This window comes from Aristolochia californica, unplaced genomic scaffold, assembly GCF_029961685.1.
Source record: "Aristolochia californica isolate CCGP_79_NKW_82.1479 unplaced genomic scaffold, dmAriCali1.0.hap1 SCAF_4, whole genome shotgun sequence".
Classification (NCBI taxonomy): domain Eukaryota; kingdom Viridiplantae; phylum Streptophyta; class Magnoliopsida; order Piperales; family Aristolochiaceae; genus Aristolochia; species Aristolochia californica.
In genome coordinates this window covers 37,848,918-37,876,359 of record NW_027182103.1, presented here as the reverse complement: position 1 = coordinate 37,876,359, position 27,442 = coordinate 37,848,918, and the positions used below count along the sequence as shown (strand labels likewise).

At 39.5% G+C, this 27,442-nt stretch overlaps 1 protein-coding gene across 1 annotated transcript; it reads right to left on the bottom strand.

Annotated features, from left to right (window-relative positions):
* Positions 1–24,113: 24,113 nt before the first annotated feature.
* LOC137962805 (ethylene-responsive transcription factor 2-like) lies at positions 24,114–25,502 on the bottom strand. The gene has a single exon (XM_068809886.1). It carries the CDS (start codon positions 25,449–25,451, stop codon positions 24,483–24,485), a length of 969 nt encoding a protein of 322 aa, XP_068665987.1. The 5' UTR covers positions 25,452–25,502; the 3' UTR covers positions 24,114–24,482.
* Between the last annotated feature and the right edge of the window lie 1,940 nt (positions 25,503–27,442).

Sequence of the window (27,442 nt, the reverse complement as noted above, 5' to 3'; positions counted from 1 at the left end):
TTTTGAATAATGTATGTTGCTAATATAATATCTGCCTGAATTTGAATTAAATAATTAGGTTTTATCTTCAAAATGGAAAATCTTTTCTTTAATACACCAAATGTTGTTTCAATTGCATTCACAATGGGGCATGTCTATGATTAAACATATATTTGAAATTCTCAGTACCACAATCTAAATACTCCTTATTGTGATAGCATTTATCTCGATATGGTGTAAGAAAGTCGGCTCTCAACATATACCCCACATCCACTGCATAATATTTACTTGAGGGAAAAATAATTAAGTTATTACAATTAAATTACTAAAAATAATTATTTTTGTATCTTAGATATTAATTATAGATATGATCAAGTTGTCTACTACTCTTATCAATATGCTATTCAAAATCCTTAAATCAGATGCAGACCTTTCCCAACCAACAAAAACATATGTGAATCCCAGATCAAATGTGCATGCAACCAACAAATTTTGTATTGGATGCTCATTTTGTCCTCAATATCTTGATACATTGTCTATTGGCACTTTCACACTAATATGTGTTCCATCAATAGCTCCTACACAATCCTTAAAGTGCGGCCATAACTTATTGTTGTCTTTTATTTCCAGAGAGCTTCTAATCCATTTGGTTGTTTAAAAAAAATGTCTTCCAAAAATATGATTACTTAGAGGACTTGATCGAAATGATGATTAAATATTTCTCCATAATGAAAGAAATGGAATTTCACTGGACAATTATGAGGAACTTTGTTAGTTGCTCCTCTACAATACTATACACAATATCCTTAAAATGACCTATTTCCATCAAAATGTTAAGAAATCTTTCAAATGCATCAATCCCCATGCAAAGTTGCTCTCGATGGTCAGTGTCTGTTGAACAGGTAAACCGCTCCATTAGCGCTCTTCTACCACTACTACTTCCCTCCAAGATTAGTTTATCAACAAAGTTTTTATAATATCATATCGTTGCACGACATTTAGCATACACCACACTAGCGACTATACTACAACAACCTTTCTTTTATATTCTTGTTATCTGTGCTATTCATTCTTTAGCAAATAATATATATATATATATATATATATATATATATATATATATATATATATATATATTAAAAAAATACCTTGCAAACTGTAAGTGAAAATAAAACATCTGACTGTACATTCCTTGTTTTTCTTTCATCAATATGACTATGGCTTCCCAAGCCAAGTCTGGCAATGGTAGTAGAAGATGCATAAGATGAGAACAACCCTATCAAGTCTTTTTTCGTTTATTTAGAAAGAAAGACATGCTCAAGTCATTCTCCTATAAATGGTAGAAGACATCAAATTTGTAAGACATTCTCCACTAAATGGTAGGATACACTGAAAATTCCATTATAATTACAAATTTGAGCAATGGTTATAGTTACCATACAATCAAAACCATCTGAGCAAAGGTTATAGTTACAGATCTTCCAATTTGGTTGCAACTTGGTTTGATTACTAATCTGAGCAATGGTTACAGTTACCATACAATCAAAACCATCTAAGCAAAGGTTATAGTTACAAATCTTCCAATTTGGTTGCAACTTGGTTTGGTTTGGGTTTGGAAGAAGAAGACCTCCTCTCTCTATTTTTTTCTTTTTTTGTTTTCGTGAAAAAGAGATCCCCCCTTAATTTCCTATATACAAATATTAGTCAGCTTTCTAACAATCAAAGGAGAGTCTGCCAACAAAATGTTGTACTCAATGGGAGGTCGAGTTTTCCCTCAAAATTCTCCTCCTCCCTTTCATTGAATGATATCTCTTTCACTTAAGTGAATTTAGTACCAAAGGGCTATCACTTAAGTGAATTAAGTACCAAATGACTTTTATGCAATTATAAGAAATAATATTATTAACTCCAAAATTCCTGCCGAAATGAGATGAAACTTGAAACATAGAATCCTGGTATGTAGCCTAGCTTGCTGAAATCATTAAGACCCATATGGGAATGTGAAGTGACAAAAAAAAACCTATATTAGTATTCTAACATTTTTATTTTTTTTTGGAAAAACATTTAAACGGTATTCTTCTACCAAAAGTATTGGCAAAGTTTCCAAAATGGTTGCTCAAGGACATCAACACATTTGTACAGAGTTGAGTGAATGAAAATAAAATAGACCTATTGGTAACTGAAACTACAATACCAAGTTAAGTGATGCATGAGTACTATAACTGAAACTACAATACCCAGAGTTAAGCGAATGAAAATAAAACAGATATGTTTGTTTAAAAAACTTGAGTACTATAAATATTTGTCTAAAGCAAAATGACTAAAGAACCATAGAGTACTAATTCTCCTACTACAACTGAAGCATTGAAACCCCAAGAACTCTCCTCATCTTTAATCTCATTAACTAACAGGCAACAGGCAACAGGCAAAAGAGACAAACTTCTTAAAAGGCCAAGAGGCACAAGAGACAAACCAGATGCGGGAAAAGATTGTAACTAGCTGCTTCCAATTCCACAAAATACAACCTCTCATAAGAAACAAACTAGAGAAATTTTAAGGTTCTACATGTAAAATACATCTCTTTGCTCCATAATTGGCTTTATTTGATTGAATTTCAAACAACGAAGTGACGCCGGACAGGATAGCGATTATCCTGTAGGCCAATCAAGCTGATGATTCACAGGAGGAATGCAAGAGATCCGCCCCTAAAACACAAAGAAACCTCTCTAATGTTTGATTCACAATCTTCAAAATCAATAATTAGTCTCTCTGTCACATAACAGAGTTTTAACGAAACTCAACACCCTCAGACAAGCCCGGGCTGTAGCTCAAAATAAACAAACCCCGAACCCATTTAGGCCCTGGTCCAACCCGGGTTCAAGGAAAAGATTCGACTATTTACCCGTTTTGAGCTGATCTGTCAACTTGAAGGTATTTCAATGCCAACAACGTGCTATTTGACAATTCAGCATCATCTGACTCAGTTTCTCCTACATCAGTCGCCTCGGGTTGGAAAGAACTCGTTGTCGAGTTCACAGTAACTTCACCGAAATCACAAACCCCAAAAAGTACCTGACGACGGCGACTGTCAGCCTTAACCTGGTACTTGGCATGAGTCTCGTGAATGGCCAGCTTCGCCTGCTCAGTCAGCGGTCCAAGAGGAAGATCCTTTGGCATCAGGTTAGAAAACTCTACTAGTAGCGGTGGTACCTCTACTGAAAAATCCGGATGCACATCTGTGGCACTATTCCCGCAAGGTAGTAGAGTAGAGACTACGTCTCCAAGCTCTATCTCTACTAAAAACCTAGACAGTGAAAACAGGTTAGTAGTACCGGCTATCGGGGTAGGAGTGGGTCATTCCCGACGAGGTGCCAACACAATCTTCTTCCCTTTGAGGCTAAGGGAATATATATTTTTTCGCCCATCATGAATAACACTTCGATCATACTGCCAAGGTCTGCCTAACAATACATGACAAACATCCATAGACACAACATCACACCAAGCATTATCAAAATAATTCATGCCGATGGAAAAAGATACTAGGCATCGCCTATCTACTGTTACCTCACTGCCATTAGTCAACCACGACAAGTTGTACGGTTGGGGATGACGATCTGTCGTCAATTGCAATTTCTGGACAGTCTCCGCAAACACGACATTCTCACAGCTGCTACCGTCAATGATCATCTTGCAAACTTTATCTGCAACTGTGCAGGTTGTGTGGAAAATATTGTTTCACAGCCAATCATCCCCTAAATCCCTCTTGGGAATCAACAGACTCTTACAAACAACCAGAGTCTCATGGCCATCACCATACAACACATCTCCATCCTCATCATCATCATACACATGTTCACCAATCTCCTCATTTGCATCTGCCACGTCTTCCTCAATCAAAAGATTTTTGCCCTTCTAACTAGCAGGCTTCCTACACTCAGTGGCTTTATGTCCCTGCTCACCACATCAAAAACATCTAATATTTGAGTGAGAAGTACCTTGTGAAGGCTACTGGGCAGGACGAGATTCCTGAGGGTGAACTGGTCTACTGCTTTGATCGCTTCCAATCATTGGCCTTCTGTTCTGCTATTTTTCCACAGCCAATGCACGCTGGTATGCTTCAGAAACGGTCCACAATGAGTGAAGACTGAGGACATCCTGTGGGGGTTGACTTAACCCCCCCCCCCCCCCCCCCCCCCCCCAAATACCGTGCCACCATCTCCTCTTCCGTCTCAGAAAGATCATTCCGGGCAATCAACTGATAGAACTCCTCTGTGTAATCATCCACCGATCTCATGCCTTGCCTCAACAAATGAAGTCATTGAAACAAGGTTTGAGTGTAGCCGAAAGGAAGGAAGTGACCCTTCATCTTCTTCTTCATCTTGTCCCAATCAGTGATCATGGCCTTGCCTTGCCAGTCTCAGGATCGCCTCAACTGCTCCCACCACGCAGACGCTCTGCCCTTGAGTTTGATGGCAACCACTTTCACCTTGACAGAATCTGGGACTTCCTTATACTCAAAGATACGCTCTATTTCATGCAACCAGTCGACAAATCCTTCAGCCTATAACGTACCATAAAACTTGGGTAGTGTCACTCTGAAATTGAGGTCTACGGGTAGATCCCCCTATGCTCCCAGAATCGAGCATCATTGGGATATGGGTTTTCGACACTGGCATCGGAATCACGATCTTCCATCTCATGATCACCGAAATTCTGTGCGGTTAGACGTTGAGTCAACTCCGCAACTTGCCGCTGTAAATCTTCAGTCATCATAGCCTGAAGATTACGGCCATGGTATGGGGCTTCCTTGTTCGGAACTTGCCCACGACGACCACGACCACGACCACAAACCATTTTTTTTGTTTTTGATAATAGGGTTTTCCCCAAATGGAAAACTTACCCGTGACGCTAGCTCGCTCCTGGCAACTAGGTTCTCCCTTCTCGGAACCCTTGTTTCGGCACCACGAAACCTCTATTTTCCGTCAATCCCGAACTCCTTCTGTTCAGCCAGCTCCATCGACGGCAGTTCCGGCCACGACCACGATGACGACAAAGGCAACGTCGTATAGCAGTTCCAATAGTGACGACATCGATCTTGAGCCCTCTCCCTATCGAATCCCTATCTTCCAACAACAGTCACGGATAGTTGCTCTGTTCGGTCGAGCCTCGAGTTCTGCTCGGTTGAATCCCGAGTTCTTCCGGCAGCAGCGTTGAATAGTAGGTCCGGTGATGGAGATGGCGACGGCGTCGTCTTCGTCGACCCTTCTAATTGCTTCTCGCTACAGCGTATCTGGCGAGACCTAGCTTCTTCCCCAGCCTGAAGCTCTGATACCAACTGATGTCGGTCAGGATAACGATTATCCTGTAGGCGAATCAAGTTGATGATTCACGGTGGAAAATCACAAGAGTTCGCCCTAAAAACACAGAGAAACCTCTCTAATGTTCGATTCCCAATCTTCAAAATCAATAATTAGTCTCTCTATTACAAAACAAAGTTTTAACGAAACTCAACACCCCCCGACAAGCCCGGGCTACAACTCAAAATAAACAAACCCTGTACCCATTTAGGCCCTCGTCCAACCCGGGTTCACAGAAAAGATCCAACTACTTACCTGCTTTGCGCTGATCTGTCAACTTGAAGGTATTTCAATGCCAACAACGTGCTATCTGACAATTTAGCATCATCTGACTCAACTTCTCCTGCATCATGAAGTCACTTCTTCAGTTAAATTATTTTTCTTCCACTTATCTTTTACTACCATCTTTTGTGCCAAGGAAATTGTTTTCTGTATTAAAAAATAAGAAATCTCTTCGAGAAGGTGGATAATTTCAAGTCATCATCTTCATTATATCACTTTAAAGTTATTCCAAATTATCTGGATCAAACGATTAAAAATCTTTCCTAGGCCAAATTTTGAACTCTAATCATGCAATCAATTTTGAATTTGAATGAGGAAACCAAGGTTTTTTCTAATTCTGAAATAATAAGTAAATAACTCCAAAAAACACAAAGACACAAATGAAGGATTGTCATAAACATAAAACAAAATAGAAGGAGATATGCACCAACGATTAAGCTGGAAATGCAAGATAATACAGCTGTTACTGAGCGCAAGTCTGTGATTTTCGACATGACCTGAGCTATAGCCATTGCTACAATCAATGGTAAAGACATATAAGCAAATCAGAAAACAATCCTGATCTCAATCAACATAACAGTAGAAAGGTATTTTCTACACAACCATGCGAAGAAAAATCCTGAGCTCAGCAAAATGCATACAAACAGAGCTTAAATGATAGAGAGGGATTTCATCCAGGCAAGTACTTAAGGGAAAACAAAGTCAATACAACAGATGTGGACCTCTGTAAGGGTCCTATGGCGGCATAAAAGAAGTTAAGAATAGAGTAAGAGCAGCAACTACCACTGATGACTCCTGGAGTAGAAACACATTGAAGATTATTTCTGAGAAGAACTTACACAAAAGACATGAATGAAGATTTGAAGGTTAGAGGTTAAGCATCATTAGAAAAAATTCAAAAAATTTTGCTATATAAGTATATAGCCAACCAAACTTAGAGTTTTTTTAGCACATCTATGTTACAGAGCTTTAGGGCATGAGGCATTTCAAAACCATGTTTTAGTCAAATGCATATAAATGTCTTATAATGGTAAATCCTTTATTATAAAATATATCATGTTCAAATATCAAAATACAACACTGTCATATGGCATGATCAATAACCTACATGAGTGCAGTCTGACATAACTAATAAAGCATGATTCATCATTGACTCTAGCATGTGTTAGCCTAGGTGCTTTATCGAGAGGGGGATGAATTGAGATTTTAAAAATTTAAACTTAAAGTGTACGAGAAATTAAATAAATAAAAATGCAAGTATAGAGATACAAAAAACACACCACAAATAAACACCAAATATTTTGTTATCGATGTTCCCCTATTGGTATTCATCACCTAAGAACCCGTGTTTGGGAAATTCCACTAATATTAGCTCTATTAGCTTGGAATTTACAACAACAACAAAAAAAAAATATGATTCTCCTTCAAGCCATGTGTATGCCTAAATATATGATTTCAAAACAATCTCTCCAAGAGATTAACTAGATTCTAGCTCTAACAATGCTTTCTATAGAGATTGAACAAGCTTCTTGATGAACCTATCAATAAATGAAAAATTACACCAAAAAGGAAAAACTTACACCCTTTGATTTGTGGAGAGACAACCTTCTCCTTGAAAGGTTCAAACTTCCAGCATTTGATACACGATCAGATGGATAGGAACTTGACTAGAATTGAGAAAAGAATGGGAAGGATTTGCCAAATATGATCTTTCTTTAGCAAAAGGGACTTAGGAAGGAATTTTCAAAAAAATGATAATGAATTGTAGTAGGTATACCAATAAAGGCTCATTAACTTATCAGAAAGACGTTTGGTGGGGTATTTGTAAGTTCCCCAAGCCATTGCTTACAAAAAGGCGACTTTACATTAATCGATCAATGTTAAGTGATTGACTAATCAATAGTGTGTCACGACTATATTTTTTCCAGAAGTGAGTTATTGATTGATGGTATGAACAATCAATAACTTCCCGTTGGGTCTAAAAAATTAAATTGATTGATCACTGTAAATGCTATGATCGTTTAGTCAAAATTCCTATTGGCAGATCATAATGAGTATGATTAATCATGTTTTATGTCCTTGGTTGTCGATCAGTCTCAAGAGCTTGATCAATCAATCAACATGATTTTACATTACCTAGATAATATTGATCGATCATAATTTTCAACACAAATTGGTCATGTTCTGGATGATCGATCATGGTTTATATTTTTGGTTTGTGCATTGTTGGTTGATTGATCATTAGCAGATGTTGATCGATCAATCCAAAACCAATTCACTATGTGAATTTTTAAAGCAAAAATGAAAGTGATCCTAAGTAATTCTAACATGTATGATATGTATGTATCCTTTGGTAAAAACATGTGTAGATGCAAATATGCCCTAAAGCTCTAAAATTTTCATTGTACCTCAAGCCTTGGAAGGTTTGGGGCTGCTCTCTTACATAGACTAAGTTTTGAGAGTTTTCCAAGACTTCCAAAACTTTGGTCTTCAATTCTTTGCTTCCTCTTTCTGAGGGTCATTCTTCAAGAACACTTTGATGTGCTATTAAGCTCGAGGTCTTTGAGAAGCTTATGTCAGTTCATTGCATAGACCTTTGATTTTTGTGTCTCTTGAAGGAAATAATCTCTAGTGCTTGAATTGCAATTGCTAGATCAATTAAGTTTTTTATCATTAAAATCAAGAAGGGAGTCAACATTCAATCAATAATCTCCCCCTTTTTCATGAGAACAAAACCTAATTCCAAAAAAATAAAAATAAAACATCCTTAGGAGTTGAAGCTAATTAGATTTGTCAATTTTAGGGACATAACACCCCCCTCCCCCTCCTCCTTTAATCTATCATCATCAAATTTCAAGTTTTAATATTTTTATTTTAGTATTTTAGTGACTTTTTTTTATGTTTTATCCCCCTTTTTGTTCAAAAAGATATTGCAAATTGATAAATGGAGACAAAAATTGACTCAATGGCCTTTCATATGAGTACATAAAGATGTAATTACATAATAAGTACATATGCCAATGTAATGTAGATACAAATGGAGTATGGGCTCGGTGAAAAGTAAGGAGGGCATTCTATTGAGGTCATGGTGATGGTGCAAAGTGATTGATGAGGAGTTCCAACATGTACTAATTTCTCAGTTCACTCTCTGTGATCTTGTAATGACCCATCTTGAATTGTTCTTGAGTGGCAAGTAAAGTAGCTTGGGTCACCCTCAAGTCATCAATTGCCTCTTCAAGTTGGTGGATCCAATCTCAGGAGGAGAAGGAGGCACATTCAGTTCGCTTCCTCTTGACAAACTCATATTGCTCGGTCGAAGGTTCCAGGATCATCTCATCACTCGAGCCAACTCAATGTGGGGCCTCCTTTCCAATAGTGTCCTTTAGAACCCATTTGCTTCACCACCTCACAAACTCAAATTTGTTCACCTATGTCTCACTGATAGTCATTTTTCTAGTCATATTCACACTCCCTTCATTGATGAGGTACCCCAAAGTGTCGAAGGATGGCTGTGATCTATAGAGCAAATGGGATCCCATCAGCTCTGAAGTTAGATATGATATCCATCATCTGAGTGGCCATAAAGTATTAGAAGTTCAAACGAATCTTCTAAGTGATGGTCCACATCCAGATGATGTTAGCCATGGTCAGTTTAGAGAATGTCCCTTTCTTTGGATTGAGGACATGGGTGATAATCTCCATAAGGACTCTCTATTCCATGCTCGGGTCCCTGATCTTTACTTTGTTCGAACTCCCCGTCACTTGCCCAAAGACATGTTGAATTGCGTCTTGTATGTTTTAGGGAAGGTCGCTATGTAGATCCAATGACCAATTCGCCTTGACATATGATGATCTCCATGAATGTCATGCCTAGGATGTCGTTGAGATCATGCAAGTGGATATAAATAGTGTTCTTCTTAACATAGGAAGTGATTATCAAATAGTTTGGGGGTGAGCTCTTCTACCTCCAAATTTGTGTAGAAGACCTTTACGAATAGAGGGTAAATGGATTCTTCACAATAGCCCCATGTAGGCAAGGAATGTCTCCTCAAAGTCACTTATCTCTCTCCTAAAAAAATCCAAATCAACCTTGCAAGGTTCCGCTACACTTTTTGAGATGAAATGCTTGAAATACATACTCCCTTGTTTTCTTGTGCGGAAATGCTACCTCCAATTCGGCATTTCTTCGTAAACATTCAATTTCTTTGAAGAAGTACACTTCCTGGCCATAATTTCGTTCACGCCATCTTCAAAAGTCATATTTGAGGGTAGAAAAGCCTTTGGTTGGAGAAAGGAAAACTCTAAAATTGAGTCAAATCAAGATGGGAAAGACTTAGTGAGGCTAAGAGGGTTAGGGTAAGAGTGATGGAAGAGTTTGAAATGAGAATATGAGGGAAAACATCATTTTCAAAACTCTTCAACTTCACGTTTGGTGTTGTCAATGATTGATCATTTTGTCTTGATTGATCGACTAATCGCTTAATTTGATTGATCAACTAGTATGCATTGATCGATCAATGCCCCTTATAGAGTGACTGAAAAGTGATCTTTTGATTTTCATTTCAATCTTATGGCACTATTTTTTAGGGATGAATCTTTTAAGTTCAATTTTATCAGCCTAAGTGAATGAAGGTGGGTTGTTCATGCCTAGTTCTCCTCAAATCCTAATGGCTTTATGAAAATTGATGAAGTGGTATCTAATTTCTATATGCATCGATCGAGAGTGGTGAACTAAGTTCTTACTTTGACTTATGGTACTCAAGTTATCAAAATGGACTAGAATTTCATTTTGCTCTAAGACATAATCCTTTAGTTCTTGTTTCATACAAAGAAGTTGTGCACAACAACTTCCACATGTTATGTACTTAGTCTTGGTGGTAGACAAGGCAACTGAATATTGTTTCTTGCATATTTTCTAGTTGGCAGCTACCTCTCGTACTCTTTCTATCAATTTTGCATCCGACAAAATCGGCATAGAAGTAACCTACTAGATCAATGGCGGATTAGTTTGAGTAACAAAGTCCAAAGTTTGGTGTTCTAAGGAGATTACAGAAAATTCTTTTCATAGCCACTAAGTGAGATTCTCTAAGGTTGGATTGAAATCTAGCACATAGGCATACTGAAAACATTATATTCGTTCTACAGGCTGATAAGTAAAGTAGGAATCTTTTCATGCTTCTATAGAGTTTTTTATCTATGACCTTACCTGAGTTGTCTTAATGAAGTTTCAAGAATAAACTCATGGGTGTGCTAATTGACTTAATGTTTTCAATGTTAAATCTTTTAAGCAAGCCTTTAGTGTACTTTGATTGATTTATGAAGGTTTTATTTTCAGTTTGCATAACTTGAAGTCCAAAGAATAATGTGAGTCCACCCATTAAACTCATTTCAAATTTATGCATCATTACACTAGAAAATTGTTGACATTGTGAGAGGTTTGTAGAGCCGAATATGATATCATCCATATGAATTTGAACGATAATCAAGTTTTGATCATAGTTCTTGGTGAATAATATCTTATTCATACTACCTCTTTTATAACTGTTTTTCTCTAAGAATTCGCTTAATCTTTCTTCCCATGCTCTAGGAGCTTGCTTTAACCCATATAGTATTTTATGTAATTTGTATACATGGTCAAGTTTGTTCATGTCTTCAAATCCTTTGGGTTGTTCAATGTATATTTCCTCTTTAATGTACCCATTTAGGAATGCACTTTTGACATCCATTTGGTATAATTTTAATTTCATGTAACAACTAGGGGCTAAAAGGATTTTAATTACCTCTATTCTTGCCATGATTGGATAGGTTTCTTCAAAATCAATTCCTTCCTGTTGGTTATATCTTTTCGCAACTAACCTAGTTTTGTTTCTCACTACTTGATTTTCCTTATTAACTTTTTTTTCTGGAAGACCCATTTGGTTCCTATTACTTGTTGATTTTGGCGTCTAGGTACTAGAGTCAAAACTGTTAGCCCAAGTGGCTTCTCAAGGGAGGGTGGGGAGGGAGGGAGGTGATGAATTGAGTTATTCAAATTAAAACCAATTTGTGCGCATATTCAAAATATCATGCATAAAAGTAATTTTATGTAAATAGAGACATGCACATACCATAGGGACAAAAAAAATTGTTCTCGATGTTCTCCTAGTGGTAGTCACCGCCCAGGAACCCTGGCTTGGGAAAATTTTTATTATTACGCTCTAATAGTTAGAAAATTACAAAGAGACACGTGTAGCTCAATGCACTATTTTTGCAAAGAGATTGCTACTAGATTCTAGCTATAGTTAGTCATTTCTATCTAGATTAACAGGTTCTAGATAAAACCTTTCACAAATTCATAAATGAAAGGGAAAAAATTACTCCCTTACTTGGAGAGATGTTTCTCCTTGAGAGATTCAAGTTGCCTTTTCCTTTATAGCACGGTGTGGAATGATCAAAAAGCTTGTACTATGATACATGCAAGGATGATTGAAAGAGATAGAAAGTTTTCAAAAATAAGGCTCTCTCTCTTTCTGTCTAAAACACTTTTAAAAGGAATTTGTAAGATAAAAATATATGATTTGAAGATATACCGATAAATGTTCATTCTCTTCTTTACTCACAGTTTGGTGGGGTATGTATAGGAGGTTGTTTAGGATCATGTATTATCAGAAAAAATATAGGGGAGAGGTACAAAGGTGAGGTGAGAGGCTTCCAGAGTTTCAATTAAAAGCAATCAAATCTACCCATGGAGGATTTTCAGGAAGCTAACGAACTGTTGCAGTGTTAATATTGGCCTTGGATGCTCATAACAGCAAAAACTACTGTCCGGCCTTCTTCTTGAGACCCGGACCATTCCATCTCCTTCCCAGTTCCCATCAAATGGAGATTATTATTTTATTGTAATGTCATTTTGTGATTGATAATGATTTAGAAACAGGAAAAATGAGGAATGCAATTATGCAAAAAAACTAAACTTTTAATTTCATGCCTCTTTTTGCCCCGTCTCTGCGGGGTTTATTTCCTTCACGAAGAGTTGAAGCTTTGGCCCCTCTGGAAAAGGAAAGAACAGATATAAAAAATGGCTTGTATGAGGCTGAGCTTAAAGCGAGAAGTTTTCCAACGCGATGACCAAATATGGTAAGTCCGAACTCGTATCCTTGTTTTGTACGTTTTCTTGAGATAGCTGTTTGCCAGACCGACTTTCTTTCTCGTCCTTTTCCATCAATATCTGTTTCAATCAGGTTTCACCCTTTTCAGGTAGTTTTGTTTGTCTGTAGATTTCAATTTTGAAGGCTTCTGCATTTGTTATATATTGATACATCTTCTCCATCAATTAAAATGCAGTTACTATTATGTGTAACATCCCAAGTTGCTGTGTCCAACTTCATGTGAAGTCACTTACTCATTTTTGAAGAGGAAAAATGTGGAGTCTTGGAGAAAACAGTTACTAACTTGTGTTCACAAACGTTTCTCTATTCAGTTGTCTTAGCTGCTCCTTTCCAAGTTTGTTTCAAAGGGAATCCTGATATCACCAAAATAATATTTGCAGACAATATGTAACACCTCTTATTGAGTTGAATATAACTATATTACAGAGCTCAAAGTCGGTGTTAACTTTTTAAAGATGAAAGCGGAGAGAGATTCTGGAAATGATATGTAGTAGTTGGCTTAGACCCCACCTTGTCTCAAGATGCATCAACTCTCTAGTTATTGCCGTGTGTGTAGACCCCACCTTATTCATTTGGCATTGTATGGCTGTGCCAGCCAAAGTCCTAACACAAGTGCCTTATGGAATGGAGTAGTGATGGGAGCTAAGTCAAAAGCAGTGGAAGAAGATTGCACAAAATCGATATCATATATTCAAAAATTTCAATTTAGAGTTTACATCTCATCCAATTAATACACAATGGAATACACAGATTACAGGATTTCCTCCTATAATCTCTCGAGGAATCAATCCAAGGATTTCCTTCTCTGATTTCTCTCATGAAGATTTTCCTTTCCTCCTCTGATTTCTCTCAGAGGATAAATCAAAGGATTTCCTCTTTTGATTTATCGGTTGACAATTCATGACAACAGTCCCCCCTCAAGTTGGTGCATATAGATCTCTAATGCTCAACTTGCCAAGTGAATTGTAGAAGTTCTTGCTGCATACTGCTTTGTAAGTATTTCTGCCAAATGGTCTTCGAATTTAACAAATGGAAATCGAATTATCTTGGCCTCAAGGTTTTTTTTGATGAAGTGTCAATCTACTTCCACATGTTTACTCCAATCATGCTAGACCAAATTATGCGAGATATTAATAGCCGCATTGTTATCACAAAATAAGTTCATCTCTTGGCTTGGGGCAAAATCAATTTCAGTTAATAGTCTCTGAAGTCGGAGAAGCTCACAAAGACCCTTATCCATCCCATGAAACTCATCTTCAGTGCTAGATAACGCTACCACCTTTTGCTTCTTACTTCTTACTTCTCCATGTAACTAGGTTTCCTCCAACAAACGTAAAATAGCCTGAGGCAGATCTTCTATCTGAAATATTCCCTACCCAATTAGCATTTGTATAACCTTCAACCCTTAGATAGTTATTTCTTGAGAACATAAGTCCTTTTCTAGGGGAGGATTTTAGGTACCGAAGAATTTAACTTACAATATTCATATGATCTTTACTTGGACAATACATGAATTGGCTTACTACACTTACTGTATTGGCAATGTCAGGTCCTGTATGAGAGAGATAAATAAGTTTCCCAACCAACCTATGGTACCTTCCTTTATCTGTTGACACTTGGTTTGGGTATTCTACAAGCTTTATGGTTTTGGATTATTGGGGTATCTGCAGACTTACACTCTAATAGTCCAACTTTAGATAATAAATCTAGGACATATTTTTGTTGAGAAAGGAATATGCCTTGCTTAGATCGAGCAACTTCAATTCCCAGAAAATATTTGAGTTCTCCCAGATTTTTTATCTCAAATTTTGTTACCAGTTGCTCTTGAAGTCTTGTTATTTCTTCTAGATAATCTCTTGTAATGATCATATCGTCTACATAGACTATCAACACTATTATCTTACCCCGTAAATGCTTTAAAAATAGTGTATGATCTGAGTTGCTTTGTTGAAAGGCATATTTCCTCATTGCCAAGCTCAATCGCCCAAAGCCATACAATGTTCATTGCAGCTTGCACACCACTTTTGCTTCCGAATTTGCCATATATCCCAGAGGGACATCCATATAGATTTATTCTTTAAGATCTCCATGGAGAAACACATTTTTATTGTCAAGCTGGTGTAATGGCCAATCAAAGTTAGCTGCAAGAGATAACAATACCCCCTAACAGTTCTTAATTTGGCTACTAGTGAGAATGTCTCTTGGTAGTCTATGCTATATGTCTGTGTATATCCTTTTGCTACTAGCTTCGCCTTGTACCGTTCAACTGATCCATCGGATTTGTATTTGATGGAGAATACCCATTTACACCCTATTGTTTTTTTACCTTTGGGTAACGGAGCAAGACTCCATGTCTCATTTTTCATTATTGCCTTCATTTCTTCCTTCATAGCTTGAACCCACCTAGGATCTTTAAGAGCTTCATCAACACTTGTGGGAATATGGTGTGAGGATAATTCAGTTACAAAGTTCTTGAGGGATTTGAATAGTTCTTTTGTGGATACATAATTGACAATCAAATATCTTGATCTTTGATCTTTTACTTTAGAAGAATATTTGTTTGGTGGTTTGCCTTGATTATGCCTAACATGTAATTCATAGCTACTGACAGAAATATCTGCACCATTAGAATTTGGAGGTATGGCAGGAGTACTTATCTCACTGATATTCTCAAGAGATGGGTCGCTGGATACTGAAGAGAGGAGGGGTACTGCAACTTTAACTTCCAGAGATGTCGGCTCTGGATTAGGTTCTTCTACTTCAACTTCTAAAGATGTCGTTGTACTAGTGTCCTTGAACCAGTCAAATGTCAAGCAATTCAGCTCTTCTTCTTCTCATGTGCCCTCTGGAAGAGAAGAATTGGGTGCGGCAAGAGAGTAGAAAGTATCAGATTCCAGGAATGTGACATCCATAGTCACATATGTGCACCGAATAGTTGGATTGTAACATCAATACCCTTTTTGATGTACCGCATATCCCAAAAAAGACACCAAATAGCACAAGGATCAAGTTGTATGCGTTGGTTTTTTTTGGAGGTTAACGAACACAACGCAGCTAAAAATTCTAGGTGGAAACATCAACACCATAGGTAATGAAACTTAGGTTGATAGGACCTGTAGTAGAGTCTTGAACTCAAGAACTATGGAGGGCATGCGATTAATAAGATGGACTGTCATGGTAACAACATTAGTCCAATGGTGGCTAGGCACATGAGTTCCAAGTAAAAGAGTTCGAGCCGTTTCAAGAATATGACAATTCTTTTGCTCTGCAATACCATTTTGCTGAGGGGTCTAGGGGGACATGAAGTTTCATGAATCAATCCATGATGTTGGAAATAATCACAAAACTGTTGATTCACATATTCTCCACCATTATCAGATCGAAGAATTCGAATCCTAGTGGTGAACTAAGTTTGAATCATTTTATGAAAGGATTGAAATCTATGGATGACCTCATCCTTATGTTTCAACAAATAAATTCAAATCATTTGAGTGCAATCATCAAAAAATATCACAAACCAACGAAAACGGGACAAAGTTTTTTTGGGAGATGGACCCCATACATCAGAGTGAAACATACCAAAAAGGGACCTTACTCTTATTCATACTTAAAGGATAATTGACTTGATGCCTTTTAGCTCAAATGAAAGATTAATAGTTAAAGTCCAGATTTGACACATTCGAAAATAAATCAGGAAACACATGTTTTAGATAGATAACCAAATGAAGGATGGCCTAACCAACGGTGCCATAGCCAAATCTGTTCCACTTTGAGGTCACTCAGGTGTACTCAGGTGTCGTATGTGATATACTCGGCCCATGTTGAAATCTTCCATGTAATAGAGCCCCCCTCTCTTAGTACCATGCCCAATGATCTCTTTGGTGAGAATATCCTGAATAAGACAAAATGCAGGATAAATAAGCACAACACGGTTCAGGTCTTTGGTAACTTGACTTACTAATAATAACTTATGAAAAAAAGTAGTCACAAATAAGGTATTAGATAATGATAGGGGTGGTGACAACATCACCGTTCCCGCCCTTATTACTGAAGAAATAACTCTATTAGCATTGACAATGCTAGTTTGTCGAGGAGAAGAAGTCTAAGAAAAATCATTCACATCAAACGTCATATGGTCTATTGCTCCAGAATCAAGTATTCAAGTGTTGCATTCAATATCTCTAATAGATCTGAGGAAAACATTGGACTGGAAGTCTGTATCAGCCATGGATGAAGACACGATAGAACCCGCAATGAGGCAAAAGATCTTCTTGATTGATCACTAGGTTGACTCGGCTGAGTCCGGTTTGAGTCAAATCCGGGTTCGGTCCAGTTCGAATCTTGCTTTGGGTTCGGACCAGTTCGAATCTTGGTCCGGGTTCGGTTCACGACTTCGAATTAAACCCGTCTAAGTTAGGATTTAATTCGAAGGTCGTCATCCCCGACGCTAGCCACTATGCGAGGGCTTCCGCCATCTCCAGAACGTTGTTCTGTTCGTTGGCGGTCACCACGACTGGTGATATGTTTTTGCTGCTTTCGGAGAAGACGATTCCCAGTGGGAGTTTCCGAAAGGATTCACGAGACGTGCCCACATCCAAGGAGAAGAGTCCTCCCTCCGTCGCCGCCGAACATCATCTAGTTATTCCCATAATGAATTCAGGAAGTGCAAACTCGGAAAATCGATCGTCGCTCTGTATCAGACAATCAAGAAAAACTATTGCAGGTAGCTTCCCCGTCTTACTACTCTCTGCTTCTTTATTTCCGATTAAGACTCGAGCTAGACTCCTTAGATCCGAGTTGAGAGAAAAAATAAAACGGCCGTCGGAAGGTACAGTGGTGGGACGGCGCCAGACGTCAAAGAATGGTTTGTGAGCATCGTCTGTGCAACAGAGGAAGGCCTGAAGGCGCGGTGGCTGGCACGACGTAGTGGCCAAATCTGGGAGAGACCTTTGGTGGAGAATAAAAGAGCCCCGGTTGCATCTCTTGACAATCGGCATAGATTTCTCTTCGTCCATCGAACGAGGGTTTGGACCTCGACGGAAACGTCACCGAAATCAGAAGCAGCAACGAGGCAAACGGGAAAAAAAATAGAAAGAGTGATCTCAGGATCGTCACTTTGATACCATGTTAATTTATTTATTTCCAATTAAGAAATACATTCAAATTATGTTCATGTATAAGCAAATGAATCCCGTTTGAAATTAAAATTATAGATCCGTTATTGTTAGATTGATAAGTTATTCTTGGATCGTAAAACCCGTTATGTTCGGATCTTCAACAGAAAACACCTTCTCACCAAAAGCCACCACCACTGTCACAATAGGAGGCTGCCAAAGTCGGGATTGCCTCCCAGCGTTGTCACCGGAAGAGTAGGAGATTTTCATCAAATTTTTGGCTTATTAACCCGCTCTGATACCATGTCACAAAATAGATATCGTATATATTAAAAAATTTCAATTTACAGTTTATATCTCATCCAATTTATACAACACAGATTGCAAATTTTCTCCTGTAATCTCTCCAAGCATCAATCAGGGGATTTTCTTCTCTGATTTCTCTCAAAACTATACAACACAGATTGCAAATTTTCTCCTGTATCTCTCCAAGCATTAATCAGGGGATTTTCCTCCTCTGATTTATCGGTTGACAACTCGTGCCAATAGTACGAAGATGTGTTCTCCATCTCTGACTCCAATGACTCTAGTCACCAAGCTGGTGGACGGGTAATTTGCTAAAATAGCACCTAACGTTAACTTGAAATTCCAAAAAGTTACAGTCACTTGCATCCATGATCCCTGATTATGATGGACAACTAGATGATGGAATATACCATTCCATTGACATATATGTTGAAACCAGTGCGCTAAACGGCTCGAACCTGTAAGGAAAGCATCCCCATGGATTTTATACAAGGATTGGCTCAGTTGATACAAACAAATATTTTAATACTCCCCCGCACGGGAAAAACCCGTGGATAAATTCACCGAAAAAACCCGAGACAAATTCCTGGAAAAACCCAGGACAAATTCAGTGGGAGTAGGATTCGAACTCGGGACCAACCTGCTCTGATACCATGTAAGAACTTAAGATACCAAAGAGCCGTTAAGCTCTGCTAATTGGGGAGGCGCAGCCGAGAAGACGAAATGAAAAATGATTTCTGATTTCTTAACCATTTCGAAATTACAAAGGTCTTTATACATCAAGATGGAAAAAAATACATAATAATGAAATACATACAATACAGTGTAATGAAATAATAAAATAATAAATAGAAAAAAAAGGGTAAATGTTATTTATATTCTAATACTCCCCCCTCAAGGTGGCATGTAAGTGTCCCTGATAGCCATCTTGGACAACAAAGAAAAAAGTTGAGTAGAAGGAAGAGGTTTAGTGAACATGTCGGCTAACTGGTATTGAGATCGAATGGGAAGTAACTTGAGGACTCCTGAAGTAACACGTTCACGAACAAAATGACAATCGATCTCAATATGTTTAGTACGCTCATGAAAGGTGGGATTAGAAGCAATATGTATTACAACTTGATTGTCGCAATAGAGTAACGCAGGAGATGCAATCTTGATTTGACAATCTTGAAGAAGTTGCTACAACCAAATAATTTCACTAGCAGTAGAAGAAAGAGCGTGGTATTCAGCCTCTGCGGAGGATCGGGAGACGGTGGTCTACTTTTTGGCCTTCCAAGAGACTAAAGAATCACTAATAAAGATGCAAAAACCAGTAGTAGATCGGTGAGAATCAAGATATGATCCCCAATTAGCATCAGAAAAAGCCTTCAAACGCATTGGAGCACAAGCATCAGAGTAAGCTTGTAGCTGCAAGGAAGAAGTAGAAGAAAACAACAAACCTTGACTAGGACTATTCTTGAGATAACGAAGCAGGTGATGCACGGCCTTGAGGTGAGGAAGGCGGGGTTGGGCCACAAATTGAGTGAGCTTGTGAACTGCAAAGGTAATATCGGGGCGAGATAAAGTGAGGTAAATAAGTTCCCCAACAAGTCGCCGATAGTGTGCTATATCAGGAAGCAAGTCACCTTCAGTGGCAGTGAAACAAAGTTTGGGATCCATTGGAACACTAGTGGGTTTACAAGCCAAGTAACTTGTGTCGTCAAATAATTGTCAGGTGTAATGGCGTTGAGAAAGCACAATACATTGCGTGGACTGAGCAATCTCAAGACCAAGGAAGTGCTTGAGACAACCAAGATCCTTTAGCTTAAACTGAGTATGCAGAAATTGTTTGAGCTCAACAATAGCACTAGATGAAGGACCAGTAAGGATAATATCATCCACATAAACCAACAAAGCAACAAAGGAGGAACCATGACCTTTGGTGAAGAGAGAGTAATCAGATTTCGATTGGAGAAAGCCAAATTTAATCAAAACATGAGAAAATTTGGAATACCATTGCCGCGAAGCCGGTTTGACCATACAATGACTTGTGAAGCTTGCAAACTAGTTTATTGTGAGGGGAAGAGGACTCCCCCTATCGAAGATAGCCAAGAGGGAGATCCATATAGATTTCTTCAAAAAGATCACCTTTTAAAAAGACGTTGTTGTCATCAAGCCGAGCTAGATGCCAATTATGAGAGGAATCAAGAGCAAGAAGAACCTTCACAATAACTAATTTGGCCACTGGAAAAAAAGTGTCAACAAAATCTAAACCTTCTTGTTGTGTGTAGCCTTTGGCTAACAAACGAGCCTTGTATCACTCAAGAGAACCATCAGATTTAAGTTTGATTTTATATACCCATTTGCAACCAATGGTATGTTTATCAGGAGGCAGAGAAGTGACGGTCCAGGTGTTGTTGGCTTCCAGAGCTTTCAACTCGTCACATAGCTAACCTCCATTCATGGCACTTCACTGCTTGGTGATAGTACTGAGGTTCAACCTAAGAAGATACACTGAGCACAAACTGTCTATGCGAATCAGAAAGGGCATTGTAAGAGAGGTAGTTAGAGATCAGATAAGACACGGAAGGAGATGGAGAGGAACCAGCAAGTAAATTGCAGTGATAATCCTGCAAGTAATGGGGTGGATGAGTCTTCCTAGTAGATTGTCAAAAATTAAAACCAGCAGATGTGGAAGGAACAAGTGCTGGAATATCAATAGGTGGAATATCATCAACTGGAACATAAAAAATAGCTGGGGAATCAGGAATAGGGGAAGAGTCAAGTTCTGGAAGGGAAGGAGCTTGTATGGAGGAGTGGGGCAGAACCAAATCAGGAAAAAGATCAGTAATTTGATCTGAACTGGTGATAGTATGAAAAGGGAAAATGTCCTCATGAAACATTGCATCTCTTAAAATAAAAACATGTTTGGTCTCCACATCATAGAATTTATACCCTTTCACATCAGCTAGATAACCAAGAAACACACAAACCCAAGCACGAGGGTGGAACTTGTTTCGATGAGCAGCTAAGGTGGAAACAAAAGCTAAACAGCCAAATACGCGAGTTCATTAATTCTCGTTTAAGCTGAAAAATGCGAGGGCCATTTCTTTGTTGAAAACAATCCCGAAGGTCGATCCAAATCTCTCAGGCAAAAGCAGCAAAAATAATACTCGCTAAAATTTCTTTGGAAACCGAATTTAGGATCCAAGAGATGACCATATTATTATTCCAGGTCCAGGAGTTGAGCAAATTAAGATCAGTACTTTGAGGTTCAGGAATGAAACCATCGACAAATCCCACTTTGTTCTTCACGGATAAGGCGATCAACATCGCACGACTCCAACTGATGTAATTTTCACCAGTAAGTAGCTGTGAGACAAGAACTTGCCCTGGGTTGTCCGAATGGTGAATATAATAGGGATCCGAAGGTTCTTCAATGGCGGAACATGTTGAACTGGTACAAACACCAGAATTGGAAGAAGTCGCCATTGAGTGATGAGATACCACAATAAATCAACGGAAGCAGCAATAAATCAAACTTCGTCGGCAAAAAATTTCGGCCAGCCCCTCGGCCAACAACGACCAAATCCAAAATTTCTAACCTCTCAGCCTCCAACAGCCAAACCAGAATTTCTAATCTCGGCCTCCAACAAGCAAACCAGAATTTTTGCTAGCTCCTCGGCCACCAACATCCAAATCCAAAAAAAAAACGAAATCCAGAATCCCTCGACAGTAGTATCCAGACGGAATGAAAAAAAACCCAGAGAGGAGGCAAAATCTAACCTCTTTGCTGATGGAACCAGAAACCCAACTCTCCCGCCTGATGAGCCTACCATCGAGAAGGTTGCGCTTGGCTGCATGTCTGTCGTCTGTAGTGAAACCAGACTGTGTGGTCACATCATTGAATGTCGAGGCGCAGAAAGATTCAGCAAACACTTTTCGCCGAATCAACTAAGGAGTCAAGCCAGGAAGAACCTATCGAAGATCAGTCGCTCGCCACTTCCTCATCTCAAACCGTCGTCAGAAACCTCAGATGACGCCGAAAATGCGAGAAATAGACACCCGATATCTTCAATCACGGAACCCCTTCCTAACAGAGTTGAAAAAACGGAAACCCCTCTATTGAAACCAAAGGAGGACGCGCCGGTAATCGTTGCCGGAAATAATCGCCGAAAATAGGCGATAAAGACAAAAATGTCCGTCGTAAAAAATAAAAGGTACAACTTGCGTCTACCATGAAAAATCAGAGAAGGAGGAGAATCATCCGCTCTAATACCATGTTGAAACCAGTGCGCTAAAAGGTTCAAACCTGTTAGGAAAACAACCCCAGGGATTTTATACAAAGACTGGCCTGATCGATACAAACAAATATTCCAATAATATACCTGAAGGTTCCTGCTCCTTCAAGGGGAAGCTACCTTTTTGTGGCTTAAACTGCTAAAGATTACCTGTCTTTCCCACATAGTTACATGTGTAGTATGTTGCATTTGGTACTTTGTCCGTTGCAGTCCCTCCCATGGCTTACTCATGAACTGTCAGAAGCTCTCACCGGAGGCATGCACCCATGCTGCTCAGAATGAGAGACTACATCTGAGAGTAGTGGTCCAAGTCCTCTTCTTTGAACAGGTCCGACTCCGAACACTCCGTAACTGATTGGTTCTTTGTATCAGATAATCTTGAAAATACTCATGCTTCCCATGGGAAGCTTGGGCTTTCAAAGACTGACTCACCCAGTGAAGTGGATCATGCCCTTGGCTCGAGGGAAGTTACCAGTATTGGTATGGATGACATGAATCTGCGTGTGCAAGAGCTTGAAAAGGAGTGCCTAAGCATGCAACAGGAGATTGAGAAGTTGGGGAAGCCGAAGAGTACCTGGAACAGTTTATCGAGGAAGCTCTGGTTCAGAGGCAAACCCAAGCCTAATAATGCTAAAGAACCACCTCTCACCCCCAAGTCAGAGTCACCAAAAGACTGAGTCAGTTGCTTGTAGTTTGAATTTTACAAATTCTCAATCTAACACATTCGTTTTGTGCACCCATTTAAACTGACTAAAGTCTGTAGCTATTTTAGACTCAATCGATCGGTTAATCTAGTTTCTACTTTGCTTTAGTCTTTTTATCTTCTCAGTGTTTAAACCGAATTTTAGATCAATCTGCGTTGTCTGGTCCAAACATGTTTTGAGACTTGGGAATAATCTGCGTTGACACCTTGAAGAAGAAACTCAAGGGTAAGTGGCATTCTCTAAAACCATAGAAAAATGAATAAAAATTACAAAATAAAAATAAAAATCCTGTATCTTGATTATCAATCTGCCAATGTTTATCGAAATGACTTGCCGTGATATGTTACCCTCTTTGACTGGAGTCTGGACTATAATTATTTAATTGGAAGATTGAAGAAATGTCAGTGCTTTCAGTTACATGTTGGTAAGCTAAGAATTGCTATCTTCTGTTCTGAGCTTTGACTTCAAACTTGAAGAACGAAAATGAGCCCATCAAAAGGTGGAAGTTCTTTATTATTAATTTTTTTTCTATTTCATAAGAGGAGAAGAGTAATTGGAGAAGTGGTAGCAGTTGAAGGTGATGACTGAAGCAAGTTCCAGTTTCAAATTTTTGGTGACTATTCAAAAGGAGCAGCACGGTGGTGGGAGGCAACTTAAATTACTTTGGCAGTGGTTCCTAGCCTTTGTGAAGGGTGGGGTTGGTTTTAAGTACAATTTGTTGTCACTGAAGAGGCTCCAGATTAGGACCCACAGAAGTTGTCTAGTTCTTGGCTGTTGTCGCCAGGAGAGAGATTCCTTCCTCACTCGACTCGTTAACCGATGGCCCCTGCCATCACTAGCCATAAATACAAAAGAGGCCGCTTTCAGAAGATCACTCGGGATAGCGTCCAAAGTGATTTGGTCTCGCTGAGACTTTTTTCTATTGAGCACTTGCAACTTGTTTTTGAGAAAGTGATTTGGTATACACTGTCACATTATTGATTATCATACCTACTGTACACTTCTTCAACACAACCCACTTTTAGTGAGCCGGCAGAAAGAGAGAGAGAGAGCAAAGAACAAATGAAAAAATAAGTAATTATTAAAGAGAGAGAGAGAGCACGCCAGCAATTCCACGTTTCCTGCAAATTTTAAATGCCATCGATCCATCTGCATAATTTTCCCTAACGAGATTCTCTTCAAGCAGGTGGCTTCGGTCTAGGAAGTATCCCATAAATTCATCACTGTTCCCACTGCCAATTCGATCAACCGATCAAGGGGTCGATCCTGAGGATCTATGTACGTTGTCTTCTCCACCGGAAAATACTCAATTTGACCTTGCTACTATTGACTTTTCTCCCCCCCGACCCCTCATCCCTGCAGGTTCAACCTTCACGGACGCCGGACTCGGTGACTGCGACTGTGCTCCGCTGCCAGCCTGCTTCATCGTATCGACGCTGTGAGCGAAATTCAACAGCGCACGGCCCCCCCGCATCTTATAAGCCGCACGGTCATAAGCCATAGCAGCTTCCTCGGCGGTATCAAACGTCCCCAGCCACACTCTCGCGCCATGCCGAGCGGAATCCCGAATCTCAGCCGCGAACTTCCCCCACGGCCTCTCCCTCACCCCACGGTAATGTGGGCCACCCCCTCGCTTCCTCTTTGTCGTCGTCGTCGTCGGCGTCGGCGGCGGCCTTGTAGCCTTTTCCCTTATCGGCTTCGCTTTTGACGGAGTAACCGACGCTGGCGAGAGTGACGGTGGGTTGGAGTTAGCGGCTGGCAAGATTGGTTCCCACCCTCTCAACGACGCTTCTTTCAAAACCCCGTAGAGAACCATCTCTTCAGAATCGTTCTCGTTGAGCGGCAGCTTCTCCCAGTAATTGCCATGACACGGGCTCAAGCAACTGCCGACGCTACTGTTTCTCAACGCGGTGGAGGTCATATCAAACGCCGTTGCTCCAACGTAGTTGCAGAAAGAAGGAAGCTTCAAGTCCAAAGGCGGAGGAGGATCCCGGGGCATTTCCCCGGAGACATCCTCCTGATCCACGGAGCTCCAGTCAAGTTTGAGGGCGCTCTGCACAAACTTCTCGTCCTCGTTGGCATCGTTATCTTCTTCGATGGAGGAATGGGAGCAGTCGCGTTTAAGCCGCTTGGATGTGGGAGGATAAGTTTGGGGAACGCGTTCCGGAGAGCCGCAGTCGGTCAAGGAGGATTCGGCGGGCGAGCAGGGAATAACACCGAGCATCTGGGGCTCCTCGAGAAGATGAGAACGTATTCGATCGAGCACGTCTTCCATGGAAGGAATCGCCGGGAGAGAAAGGAGAAGCTAAGAGATATTTGGGAACCCAAGTAGAGCATTTTTATATAGTGGGGAAAGTGATAAGGGCAGCCCTTCTTTCCGTTAGTTAACGGAGTTAGCCACTCTGTCATTGTCAAACACCTGGAAGCAGAGCGAATTTCTTCTAATTTAATATTTTTTTCTGTCGCACGTGAAGTTGAATTCTGCCATTGAACTCCCGACGTTTTCCCACCCTCTCTGCCATTGAAAGTGGACATCTCCTTGACCAAATCACCCTCAACCTTATCGTTAAAATACGTATCCCAAGATTATTATTATTAAAAAATTAAACTATACTTATTTATTGAACCAAGTTCAATTGGATCTAAAAACACATAAAAACCCATTTACTATAAATCAACCAACCGGTCTAAATTTAATAATTTAATAAAGTCAAGTGGTAGAAGATGTGACTGTTTTTTTTGCGTGATCTAGAATGAAGAGGAGGCCTGACCCACCCACCCGCTTCAATTTAATAATATTGCTAGACCGAAAGCATACCGAGATAGGTTTGCAAATCAAGAGCCGTATCTCTGATAAGACAACGAAGGGTATTTAGGTAAAATAATAGTACAATGTTTCTGGAACGTGACGTAGACAGGTGACATCACGGTCATCGGAAAATAACGAGTGACGTGGTGGCTTTCGTCAAGAAGCCGAGGGGAAGACCATAGGAGGATTGCAGGAAAGGCAACGTGGACGGATCCAGTTGACGAACTAATGCTGACGAGGAATCGTTTCTTTGCCACACGTCACTCTTCGTACGATATGCAGATCTGAAAGCAGACCCTTATCGGCTGCTTCTGTAGGTGGTGGCTCGTTCATGAACACGATCTACCCTTATCTACCTTTTAACGTCTTAATTAAAATAAAAAAAATTAAATGAAATTTAGTAGGGATTTGTGTACTTTTAGGAGTTGTTGACCCAAGAGCCAAAAAATCCTTAAAAAGGTCGCGAATACTATTATGGTAATAAGGTAGATGGACAAGAGACAAGTCACATTAAATGAGACCGACCTCAGGCGTCGTTCATGTATATTCGATTTTCCCCTTTTTGGTGAAGCAACTTTATTTTTTAGGCAATTAGTGAGGCAAGTTGCGTGGTGTCGCAACAACGGCCGTAGATTCCGATCAATAATATCCTAACTTGCATTATTTCAAATAAAATAAGGACCGTCCGAGGCACCATGTGGTCGCATCAGTATAAGAGTTTTAATTAAGACCGAGCCCTCGTTTTGTCTTTCAACCCGGGTTGCGTAGTAAACGACGACTGTGGTGGCCAAGTATGGAGGGAGCCCTTGGTTTTAAGACCCCACTGAAATAGTCTGATTAACATCATAAAATATCGGCATAGATTTAAGTAGGCATCATATCGCTTTAGAGCTGGCTTGAGCCAAGTACCTATTATTCTATTGGATATTCCTTGGAGATTAAGCATCTTGCTTTCCATTTTACTGAGGAGGAGTGGGTCCACTGTCTTTTGTCGTTTTCTCCCTGGATGCATTTTTTCTGGATTCCGTGAACCTACCTGCGTCCAATTCTACACGTTTCCTTGTCATTTGTCATCCTACTTTATAAGTGGACCAGACACTTCCTCTTGGTGGAGACCCAAATAAAATGATTTTTTTTTACTTGAGTTTTCACTTTTTAGTACTGAATTACTTTCTTATAATCTCAATGGTGCAGATGTACTTGTAACATACATCTTTACCCAAGAAGGAAGCTCATCTTGGTATTCTGAAACAAATCCAACCACCTCGCCACAGATGACTGAAACAGATAATTCCCTCTCCTTTTCACGAGGACGCCAGGATAACTCCCGGCTTTGTTGGACTTTTTTTCAGTAGTGGACTGAACTTGTATAGTCTGCACAATGTACGGCTCTTTCTTTACGCGCATAAACCTTTTTTTTTTTTTTTTTTTTTTTTCAGTGGTAGATGAAAAGAGGA